General features: G+C 36.1%; 1 protein-coding gene across 1 annotated transcript in view; it reads right to left on the bottom strand.

Moving 5' to 3' along the window:
* Positions 1 to 12,581, bottom strand: part of ABCB1 (ATP binding cassette subfamily B member 1) — a 48,635-nt gene that overhangs the window by 20,647 nt on the left and 15,407 nt on the right. Inside the window, exons 6-14 of the mRNA XM_042043762.1 lie at positions 12,315 to 12,462; positions 10,553 to 10,613; positions 6,748 to 6,939; positions 5,605 to 5,776; positions 4,343 to 4,467; positions 3,473 to 3,644; positions 1,747 to 1,860; positions 1,325 to 1,435; positions 131 to 256 (exon numbers count right to left, since the gene is read on the bottom strand). Coding sequence (XP_041899696.1) covers positions 131 to 256; positions 1,325 to 1,435; positions 1,747 to 1,860; positions 3,473 to 3,644; positions 4,343 to 4,467; positions 5,605 to 5,776; positions 6,748 to 6,939; positions 10,553 to 10,613; positions 12,315 to 12,462 — 1,221 coding nt within the window. The remainder of the gene's footprint in view (positions 1 to 130; positions 257 to 1,324; positions 1,436 to 1,746; positions 1,861 to 3,472; positions 3,645 to 4,342; positions 4,468 to 5,604; positions 5,777 to 6,747; positions 6,940 to 10,552; positions 10,614 to 12,314; positions 12,463 to 12,581) is intronic.

Below are 12,581 nucleotides of genomic sequence, written 5' to 3'. Positions count from 1 at the left end.
CATTCTGGCATGTGCCATTTTAGAGGAGACTTTACCATGTCATTGGAACATTGACAAGGGCAGTGAGGTCAGAACTAGGCTTTCAACAAGTGTGACACGCAGAGAAGTCATCTCACGTGAGGTATCTTACCGTGCCTTCCTTGGGATCATAAAATCTCTGGATGAGCTGAACAGTTGTACTTTTCCCGCAGCCACTGCCACCAACCAGGGCCACTGTCTGGCCAGAATTAATCTTGAGATTCAAGCCCTTCAGAATCTGTCCATATAAGAAGGTTGGTCAAAAACATAACAGTATTTAGAAATGTCAAGGAAAATTTGAAAGACTGCAATAAAATAACCTTCATATTTCTAGCACAATCTGGTAAAAATAAAATTTATAAACATGCCGGTTTAAATTTTGGATAACTGATGACTTCAGCTTAATTTTCCTTATAATTACATCACAGTTGGTTCAGTATCAAAGTATTATACAACACACTTCACAGTTACCTGTCTCATGAACCAGTTCATATGACAAAATAATACTACTACTACCCATAACTAAAATATAATATACAAACAGTATGATGCAATATTTCTGTATTATGTTGCCTCACCTTTTTCTTTAATGCACCATGGAAACTACAGGGAAGCTATGTAAAAGTCATAGTTAAAAGCTGAGTGTATTTCCTTTCTGCCTATCAAAAGTAAGAAAGATCACTTTATCAAGGTCAGTGATTTTCCTTCAAGGTAAGGAATGAAATAGTTACATAGTGCAAAGACACTGTCCACAGAAATATTTTCAGGAATCATTCATACGTTATCTATTGTCACTGCATTAAGACTCTGAATATATGACAGTGCTTTAAAAAGGAAACTTATTCTCTGTCAGGACAAATACAGATTCTGATCTCTATTCCATATACAGCAAGTCGTTGCTGGATCTGCTTTCTTTAACTGGTTCTGACACAGTCATAACAGAGCTGCATTGCAATTATTTTAAAACTCACTATCTCATTATTATTACTATACACAAACACTTGAGTTAGGATTGCAAATTTAGATTGTGATAGAAATACCTATTTATGGTTTTTTGCATAGCCACACTTATTAAAGTTTTAGACAAAAAAATTATTCAGGAAACTTAATATGTTTAGCTAAGGTGGAAATAAATCCAGCTAAAATCACTGTGATGACAAGGTAGTTTTATACACATTAGAGAATCAACCTGAAATTGTTACATTTTCAACAAAACTTATGTGATTTTTTAAATGATTTTTTTTCCAACACATGATCCACATATTCAGCTGTAATATATATATATATAAAGTTTCATTTACAGTACCTCAACATCTGGTCTGGATGGATAATTGAAGTAAACATTTTTGAATTCTAAGTTCCCTTTTATGTGGTCTGGTTTGTAACCTGTCTCTGAATAGCTGTCAATTTGAGGTTCCTGTACAAAATAAAATACAAAAAAACAACAAAAAACCCCAACATTTTTTTCATAAAGAAGTTATTGAGAGCACTATTATTCTACAGAAATATTAAATGTGTTTTTTAAGTAATTTAGGTGAGATTCTGAAAGATCTAAATTGCGTAATGTTTTGCTCCCTCACTTGCTACATTGATGATATGCTCATTTAAGAATACTTTTTATAATTTCTCCATTTAGCTTTTGTGTGTATTTAGTTCCTGTCTTTAAAAAGAAGGATCTCTTACCTTCGGAAGAAGTTTTGTAATGATAGTGAGGGCAAAGATACTCACATTGTCTATTATATTAAAGACTGTATAGGCAGCTCCTCTTGCACTAGCAAATGCCTCTATGCTTGGAGCAGTCTGTCCAATGCTGAAAGCTCCAATCAATACAGAGAAAAAGACCTGAAAGAAATGTTTACAGAGGTATATATTCACTCTTATTTAAGCAGAAACTTATATTTATTTATTTACATTAGGTATTTTTGGGTAAGGAGGTTCCATGTCTGTTAATGGAAGTTTAAAGACTCTAGGATTAAAGCAAAACTGAAAAGGTCTCTCCTAAACAGAGAAAAACATTAAGAAAAGGGCTTTTTAAGGTTCAGCTGAGAACTGAGCTACTGTACAACATTAATTTTGCAAACTTATTGAAAAAAAGTGAAAAAGTGACTCAGACTTGTAAAATCTATGACAAAAAATTTAGAATTGCACTTGGTGTCTCAGGATTTATTGTACTAATCATTCTTTGGCCAAAGACCAGAAAGTTTATTACACATCTTTCAACAGAACGACAGATATGCAAAACACTATCATTCTGCTTTCAAAGTGACAGTGAAACAGAAGCATAGAAACCCAAGTTCTCCATCACAAAGTAAAAAAGGATCGTTCTGCTTCAATGAGAGTACAAGCAAACAAGAAAAGCAGAAAAAGATAAAAGAAAAAAATTAACAATTTTCTCAGAATAGCACAGTTTATTGCTTTCAGTTAGTATCAAAACAAAAGCAATTAAACCACACTGCTCAGAGATTATAACAGCCATAGTAGTTAGAGCAAAGTCTGTCACACCCATCATCCTGAACAGGGGTTATTCACAGATTTTACACATGATGATGCATCATCCATGTTACAAAAACATCGTTCGGTGAACTACAACATAGACAATTTGCAACAGAGTTTGCAAATACTTTGAACAGAATAAATTACACACAAGGTCATGAACTTCACTGAGAGGTTCCATATGCCAACCTGTACAAAAGGTTCAAAAGAGCCAAAACCACTTATCAGAGACAATTTTCACAAACTTCAGTGGTTCATAAACAAAACTGGTAGTTTAAAATATATTTAAATATATGCATATGGTCACCTGGCTGTGTTTCATCATGGTTAACAAAGTTATTCTTCTTACCCTGTTTATTTCATATTTCATACAAAATTAGAAGGTTTCCACATCAAGAGAAGAATTTAAGTTATGACTTAAGTGTTATGGTTTTCTTCCTTCAGTTAGATGGTGACATATTTCCTAGTCACAAGTATATTTTTATCCCCCTCAATTTCTAAAAATACTGAGAAGTGATTCCAAGCTCTCATGGTGCAAAACATAAGAAAAACTTTAAGAAAATTATCTACTGAGACCACACAACAGCTAAAAAAAAGGTATTTGTTTCTGCATCCTGAAAATATATCCAGCCCTCTGAAAGCAAATAGCAACTAGAAAGGGTATTGTACTTCAGTTTTTGATTGAACTGTTTCTGTATCAGTCCAATCTTATGAAAATCAGAAAAGATATAGGGATAGTTGAAAATAATGTATGTTTTATTTGGGTTCATTTAGATTTTGAGATCCTATAGAAGCAACATGTAGGCTTTTGTGGTGAGAATCTTTTTGTTAAGAAGGGATGCTACTTTGCCAGTTTTTAGACATAATTCTCATTAAAGTCAAATAAGTTCCCATTAGACACTTTATTGTTTGTTCTTTATTATTTCTCACTGTTACTGAGAATTTACTCATTAATACTTACTGTAAGAACTTTGCCAATAGTGTAATCCTCAGTTAAGATCAAAGTAGTTCCATACCAGAATGCCAGTGCATATGATGCATATATCAGTAAGAAAGCAGCACCCATAGAAATATTAGCTGTAATAGCCTTTCTTATTCCAATCCGTTTAGCATCTTCTAAATTTTTATGGTATCTGGAAGAAAGATAGAAGTTCAAAATAGACTCACACTTATACCACAGCATACAGCACCAAAACCTCTGTGGATGAATTAGAAACAGAAGGTTCACAAAGTACAGCAGTTAGATACATAAAATATCTAACCCTAAGACTGTACAAAGGTAAGCCTGGCAGTCAGACACGGAGTTTCTAAGGTAACCCCTAAAAAGACCAACATTAGTCAACCTGGTATATAGAAATAAAAGGGCATTGCATGTCAGGGACTGGCATTTAAGTTCCTTAAATAACCTGCAGGTCAGTGAACTTTCGTTGTGAACCGCTCAAGATAAAAGGTTAAAATATATCACAAGATCTATATTTTACAGTCTAGTGGAAATAGAGATATTGTTCTTTAACACCTTCACAACTCCTGAGTAATCAGATTACCAAGGATATCATCATCTCTTCCAGGAGTAGGGCCTTCTTTTGTCTAAAGCTCTCATTGTGTGATGCTTGAAGTGATATGAATACCTTTTAATGCAGAGACAATATATGGAGTCTAGAAAAAAACTGTCTTTCTACGTGTAGCAAACCTCATAACAGCCCCTAACAGACAATCTCTCATTATCTAAAAGTGCAGAAAGCGCATGACTTCCAACAGAAAACACACAAGAAAATTTGAAACAATTTGAACTATTTTAAAATCCGCTGATGAGAGCAAATATTGCTCTTACCTTTTAATTTCTTTTTCCTGTCCTCCAAAAGCTATTACAGTACGGATTGCTGCCAGAACTTCTTCTGCAACAGCACCTGCTTTTGCATATGCAGCTTGTTCTTTGTCAGTGAAAGCAGAGAGAACCTAATACAGAATCAAATATTTTGAAGTAGAAAAACCAGAATTAAGTTCAAGCACTTCACAAGGGCTTTTATCACAGTTAGTTTCTTTTTATTATTAGGCATGGGTGCCCAATGTCCAATATCCAATTCCTGAGTGTACTGTGAAGTCAATATAATAATTCCACATTACGCATTGTAAACAACTAGATGCTGGATTATTTGCTCTGCTTTCACCCAGTGCAAGAGATAAAATGACTACTCATAGTGAGCTGGTATGGTTCTCCCCAGGCAGATCTCCTTAGCTCATTCTACCCTCTGGCTACCTTAGCCAGAGGGCCCTATATCTGAGTCTGTGAAGACATGGCCACAGTCTATGAAGACTCAGCCAGTAGACATATATGGCACACACGTCTCTAATCCTGCCTTTTCTGCAATATACTCACTCAAGACAGAGAAAGCTTTCATGATCTTTGAAACATAAGGGAAATGAAACACCATAAAAATCTGAAGACTTTCAAACTACAAAGATAAGTCACTCTAATCCCTTGGTAATTTGGTCCTTCTCTCATCTAGATCTGTATAGAATTTCTTAGCAAAGCTGTTAACAGCTAAGAAAAAATCTCTGTGTCTGAGACAAAGGTTTTTTCTAATTTATTCTCTTATTTTCCAGGAGGTGCAATTATTCCTTTCAAGAAAAAAAGTACTTATATGAATGTAGTTAAACAATTACAGGTGTAGATTCTACACATATGTCTTGCTTCCTTCTCTGTATGTGCTATACTAGCAGAAACAGCTTTAAATCAAACAAGTCTGTCCAATCTATGGGAATTACGATGTTCAAACTATATAGAATCATTGAATTATAAAATGACCTTGGATGGGACCTTAAAGATACCTCGTTCCAACTGCTCTGCCATGGGCAGGGACACCTTCCACTAGACCAGGTTGCTCAGAGCTCCATCTGACCTGGCCTTGAATGTGAGCATACTGATAGTTCATCAAAGAGTTTATGTACATAAGTGTTATCTAAAGCTATAACTGCTCTAAGCAACACATTCTAACATTAAGAATTACATTATGTGTAATTTCATTATCTTCACTAAGAATTTCATTATCTGTCATTAATATAAAACCTGACACTGTACATATGTTAACCTACCTTTGCCCAGAGGGCTGCTGAAAGTCCCAGGACAGGACTAACTGCGAGTATTACAAGGGTTAACTTCCATCCTCTTATGAGACCAACAATAAATCCTACCACAAATGTTGTTAGTGATTGAACAAGCAATCCCATCTTGTCACCTATTCCTTCATTAATCTTGGAGACATCACTGAAAAACAAATTACGTACAGAGAGGAAGAAAAATGTAGAAAGCACAAGAAAGGTTTCCAGTTTTGTTACATGGGCATCTGTGTGGAAGACAATCTTTATTATTTAATTATTTCTCCCAATAACAGTTTTCTTCAAGGTAAAGCACTACATAGTGTGGCCAAGAAAACTTTCATATTTTTGTGAAACTATAATGCTATAAACCTGCTTTTGTCTGAAAAAGTTGAAATTCTTTCTGTAGTGCAAAACTACTATCACTTTCTTAATTCCAAATTTTTGATCTTTTTGGTACTTGTGGCTATTTGGAAATTAAAGATAAAGGCTTTAATGTAGGCAAATTATGCAGTTAAAGCTGTTCACACTGCTGGGCTGAGTCAGCACGTTTATCAGTCCTCAGTGTGCCCAGAAATTAACTAATTTCTCTTCATGGGGGTAATACAATAGGCTGGGCTTTAATCATCCTCAGAGTTCTGGGGAACCTAACAAAATACTTTCCTATTAATTGTATATTACCTGGAAATTTCCACAGGTTGCTATTTTTCCCACTGATGCCCATATGAAAAGTTTAAAAGATATGTATTGAACTGGGCTTTGTTGAACATTATGGGGTTTTGTTTGTTTGTGTGTTTGTTTTTTCAGAACAAAACCAATTAAAATAAAAATTCTTTATTTAAACAGCATTTACTGAACTTTCCTTTTTCCATCTTGTAGGGTAAGATTTAAGTTTTGATGGGGAGTGTTGATAGCAAAACCCGTAAGAAGGAAAATAGGATGTAACTTGATGAGTGAAAGGCAAACATTTAAACCACAGTCCTGTATCAGAAATATTAGAAATTCAGTCCCTGAGAGTCTCCATGAGAAAATTTGAAAACTTCATTTCACAGTGAAATAATTTAATTTAAAAATAAAAATTTGTAAGTCCTGCATGTTTAACAAGATAAAATAACATTGAGAAAGGTATAGGGTACTTACTCTAAAAGACGAGTGTTAAGTTCTCCCACATCATTTACATCAAACCATCCAATTTCCTGTCTCATAATTGCATGAAAAAATTTTTCTCTGATTTTTTTTATTTGCCGACCTGCTGCTAAGGTCCAAAATGAAGTTTGCACATAAGCAGCAAGAAGAACACCAGCTGCTATTCCAGAATAGTAGTATGCATATCTGTAAGAAGAAGGAAAAAGCAAGATATTCTGAAATCGATTTCATTACCTTGCTAGTCTGAATTTAGCATGATGCTCACTTTTTCTGTTTGACCTGAATTAGGGATTATATGCTTATACTAAAACCTACACCTCACTGTAAAACTTGCTGAGTTTTCCATGAATAGCACTTAATGTCAGAATAACCTTTTTTTTTCAGTTTAGTATGTATTTTCTCCTAAGATTCTTTTGGAACTGTATTTCAGATACAATACCCTTGTCACCTAAATGTGTCATGTCCAAAAACTCCCTAGCATTTTTAACACACATAGACAGACCAAATCACATATATCAATATTATACACACAAATAATAAACATGCCTGTCTGTATAAAAACATAAACAAACAAACAAATAAACGGATGCAGTGAATATTTCTTGATTTGAGAATCCAGCATCATTATATGTACATCTACTGCAAGCAAATGCCATTAGATCAAAAATTCTTTGGCTCTTTTATTCATAACTGATATTTTACTTCTACATTAATTCAGCCCTGTGCTGTGATGTCAAATCTAAACCAGGAGTGTGTCAACCATTATATTTCTCAAACTGGAAGTAAATTTCACTCACACCTTTAAAATGTTTAAAAAGAATCAAATCAATTTTGATTTGATGAAGAATTGACATCAGAATCAGTTCTAATTGAACTTGCAACAGAACTGAACCAAAACGATGTAACTTAATGGATTCTTTTTGTAAAACACAACTGAAATCAATGATTACTTTATGATGCATATTACCCGTAATTATAAGAATAATGCATCTACCTAAAAGTGAACAATTAGTGAAAAGTGTGACTCTTATGACCTTTTTTGAACTCTTGTGACCTTTACTCTTTTACTAAGTTATGCATACTGATTTTATAGAACCTTAACATGAAATTCAGCAGGAGCAAATTGCAGGAATCTGTGTGCAAATGCTTTGCTCTAAGAAAGAGAGAATGGCTTTGCAAATTAAACTTCTCAAATTTCATTCCAGTCTTTCTTGTGGCTATAGTACCATACAGTTTAGTTAGGGACTTTGAAACTGTACTCATTATGAAATTCACTTAATCAAAACTGTTTATAAAATCAGGTTAATGCCTAACAGAACGCTGGTTAGTTGAATATTGACCTCAATCATATTATGCTCCATTAAAACTCCTCAAACAAAAAAAAAAAGCCTCTCAAACTAAACCCAAGAACACTGATTCTAAATTCAGCAGTAATTACTTTAGACAATTACTTTATGATGCTACATCACTTCAAAGGATTGATTTATACTTCAACTTTGTTTCCTGACAAATTGTATCAAAAGGGATTCATATCTTTGCCAGATTCCATGCTGATGAAATATATTCTGTAAATTCACTGCTGCAACTTACCAGAGAGTAAGTGCTCATCACATTGTAAAAGAATAGTTCTTTTTCTTTTGAGAAATAGTTGGAGTTTAGGCAAACTGTTTGATTAACAAACTCAACTAAATCCACATGTATAGTTCAGTACTTGAACATACCTGTGTGAGAACTCTGTCCATGCAAACAGTTTCTATTATTATTTGACCTGCTGGCAGGTGTTCCTAGAGAAACAAGGAGCTGGTGCAAAGAGCTTCTTATCTACACCAGTGAAAATGCTAACTATGGCTCTGTCTAGAAACTTTGGCAAAGAACACCTATTCCTGTGCTGCTAGTAATAAATTTCTCAGTAAAAAATTTTTTTCTAAAGAGAAACTAGGGCTGCTTTTTATTCATGCTTGTACTTTCAGAGTTAATTCGTGTTGGTTTGATCCTGGTTGGATTCCAGGTGTCCACTGAAGATACTCACTTCCCTTCCTCAGCTAGACTCGGAGGAGAAAAATATAATTAAAAGCTCGTAGGTCAAGATAAGGACAGGGAGAGATCATTCACCAATTAAGTAATGGGCAAAGCAAATTCTACAATTTCATATGTAGCAATTTTGTAGTAACTCTTTTTGCAGTTCTTTTGGAATAAACATGAGACACACTTTGAAAATGTTGTGCAACTAGGTATCAGGTATTTACTAAACAAAGAACAGCGTAACTTCACCCATGCACACATTATTTAGTTTGCAATTCTGCCTTCAAATTTGTTTTCAAATCACTGGGAACAAGTATATTCCACTGAAGGTTTGTATGCATTAATTGCATTCATGTCAGAGACTGACAGAAATGTTGCAGCAAGAAACTCTCCTATAAAACATAATTGCCAATTCGCTGTCAATTCATTCTCATTACATTCACGTTCTTAATTTCTAAGAAACAGCCTTCTCCTAACTTGCTCCTGTATTTTATGGTAAAGAGTTGTTTGAGTATGTTTTGGTTTGGGGGTTTTTTTAGCATAAATAGTTGTGGTATATTTAATTACAAAAATTAACTACTGAATCTAAGTAAGCTTACAGTCCACTGCTACTAGAAATTTTAATGCACTTTGATATAAGCAAGAGTTACTACAGCAAATGCCTTATCTCCTCCTTCTCTTCAGAAAAGGCAACTGCCTTGAAGAGCACATCAGACATTTTTCAATATCTAATGAGCAACAGAGTTCAACCTGAAGAAAAGAACCTCAAGTGGTACAAGATACCCATAAACTTTAGACATCCTGCATAAACCAAGTGTATGGACAATGGTTAATAAGGCCCCTTAACAAAACACACTTCTTAACAGCTTATGTTTCTTCTTCTTTGATCTTTTCTTTATGGAGCTTTGTAGCAGAAGCACCTACTGGCTATTGTCTTCTGCTGTTTTCAGGTTTAGAATGCTAGATTTAAGGTAGCCTGTAGTCTAAATCTGCACTTCTGCAGTCCAGATAATTTCACAGAATTGTTTAGCTTGTTAGAGACCTCTAAGATATTTGAATCCAACCATTAACTCTGCACTGCCAAGTTCATCACTAATACATGTCCCTCAGTCCCACATCCACAAATCTTTTAAATACCTCCAGGGATGGTCACTCAACCACTTCCCTGAGGCATCCTGTTCCAATGTTTGACAACACTTTCCAAGAAGATATTTTTTCTAACATCCAGCCTCCCCTGGCACAACTTGGGCCACTTCCTTTTGTCCTATTGCTTATTAATTGGGAGAAGAGACTGACCCCCATCTTGCTACAACCTCCTTTCAGGTAATTGTAGAGAGTGATTTAGCTGAACTTGATGCTTTGGCAGCAAAGTAGGTACTATCTGACAATTCAACTTTTTTTTGCAAGTGAATTACCATAGCTCAGGGAATTAACAGATGATAATCAATAATCTTTTATCATAACAATTACTCTTTATAAATTCAGAGGAAGAGAAGGAAGAAGGAAGGCAATGCAAATTTCACTGGGATACAGAGCACCCCTGAAATGGGGGTGGTGTGGGTGAGAGCATGGGAAATTGTTGGGAATGGCTGGGAACGTTCAAAAATCTTCCCAGGGCCTCAAATAATTTCACATGCCAATCTTTAGTTACATATATTATTCAGTCGTTGCTTTTATGTTGTTTAAAGTGTGCAAAACATCCTCAGGAGAAGAATGGCTTGACTAGAAATGTGTACCTACATTAAAAAAAGAAGAGGAAATACCAATTTTTAATTACCTTGTCATATCTTCTTCCAGCTTTTCAAACATATTATGAGTGAAATTCATTGAAAAGTTTCCTTAGAAATGAAGAGGAGAGTAAATACTTTTAATAGAGCAAGATTTAACAAATTAGTTTTCCTGCATGCTGTTCAGTATTTCTGGAGTTGCTACATCTCCTTCTAAATCAAGTTGATTTGAAAGAAAGGAGGAAATTTTAATACACATCAGTAAACATTACTAATACAGTGTTAGTCATAACTCCACTGACTACAAAACTACATCATTGTAATTTGAGATTAAAAAGTCTTCCTGAGCATAGACACATAGAAGAACAGAATGGTTTGGGTTGGAAGGGACTAGGTTGCTCAGGGCCCCATCCAAGCTGGCCTTGAACACTTCCAGGGATCAGACATCCACATCTCTGGGCAATCTGTTCCAGTTTCTCATCACCCTCATAAGGAGGAATTTCTACCTTTTATCTCATCTAAATAGTTCCTCTTTCAGTTTAAAGCCATTACTCCTTATCCAATTACTACAGGCCATTGTTAAAAGTCACTCTCCAGCTCTCTTGTGGCCCCATTTCAGGTACTGGAAGGCTGCTATAAGGTCTCCCAGGAATCTTCTCCAGGCTTAACAGCCCCAACATGCTCAGCCTATCCTCATAAGGGAAGTGCTTCAGCTCTCTGATCATGTTCATGGCCCTCCTCTGGACTTACTCCAATGGGTATCCTTGTTATACTGGGCATCCCAGAGCCAGATGCAACACTCCAGAGAGACATAGAGAGGGTAGAATCACCTCCCTCCACGTGCTGGTCACAATTCTTTTGATGCAGTTCATGATACAACTTCCTGGGCTGCAAGCCTACAATGCTGGCTCATGTTGGGCTTCTTGTCAACAAACACCTTCAAATCATTCTCCTCAGGGCTAACCTGATTCCTGACTGCTTGGACAGGTACTCTGTATTCCTCCCAGGCTACCTTTCCTTGCTTCCACCTTCTCCAGGCTTGCTTTTTGTGTTTGAGTTTGTCCAGGAGCTCCTTGTTCATGTTCATCCATGCAGGCCTTCTGGTGTTTCTGCCTGACTTCTTTGTTGGAAGGCATCGCTCCTGAGCTTGGAGGAGGTCATCCTTGAATATCAACCAGCTTTCTTGGGCCCCTCTTTCCTCCGAGGCTTTATCCCATGGTACTCTACCAAGCAGGTCCTTGAAGAAGCCTAAGTCTGCTCTACTGAAGTTCTAGATAGTGAGCTTGCTGTCCTCCCTCCTCGATGCCCTGAAACTCCACCATTTCATGGTCACTGCAGCCCAGGCTGCCCTTAAGATTCACATTCCCCAGCAGTCCCTCCTTTTTAGCAAGAACAAGGTCCAGCACAGCACCTCTCTTTGATGGCTCCTCTATTACTTGGAGAAGTTATCATCAACACAGCCCAGGAACCTCCCGAATTGTGTATGTCTGGTGATGTTGTTCCTTCAGCAGTTATTGGGGTGGTTGCAGACTCCCAAGAGGATCAGGGCTTGTGAATGCAAGGCTGCTCCAATCTGTCTATAGAGGACCTCATCTGCTTGGTCTTCCTGGTCACGCAGCCTATAGGAGACTCCCACTACAATGTTACCCCAACTATAGTGTATCTTGAGTACAATGAACATGAGCTACTAATTTGCATCATATTTTGGCATTGTGGTTTCTGACATCAGTATCTCCTGTCAAGATGCGTGAATCTTCCTGTCTCTTTTTTAAATATGAGCCATTGTTCTTGTCATAGCTGATATATTCTTACCTGTAAAATTTGTGTCTCCAGAAATAACAAAGCTATCAGTCATATCACCAAAAATTATCATCGCAAAAGGGAGACTGCTTCCATGGGCTACCGCCAGCAGAGTGCCTAGTATCATTAATAATTTATCTGACCAGCTGGAGTATCGAAACTGTAAATGAGAAGAGAAATTTATTCTAACTGTTGTATTAGAATGCTAACTGAATGCTGTGTCTACAAAGTCAAGAAAGTAAAGAAAAAGCTGTCAGTTGTACACCTACTGTCACAAAG

This window comes from Corvus kubaryi, unplaced genomic scaffold, assembly GCF_017639235.1.
Source record: "Corvus kubaryi isolate FWS band 111438036 unplaced genomic scaffold, C.kubaryi_AGA036_p1.0 37398, whole genome shotgun sequence".
In the NCBI taxonomy this organism is placed as follows: Eukaryota; Metazoa; Chordata; class Aves; order Passeriformes; family Corvidae; genus Corvus; species Corvus kubaryi.
Note: the sequence above shows the minus strand (reverse complement) of the source record. Positions and strands in the feature narration are given on the sequence as shown.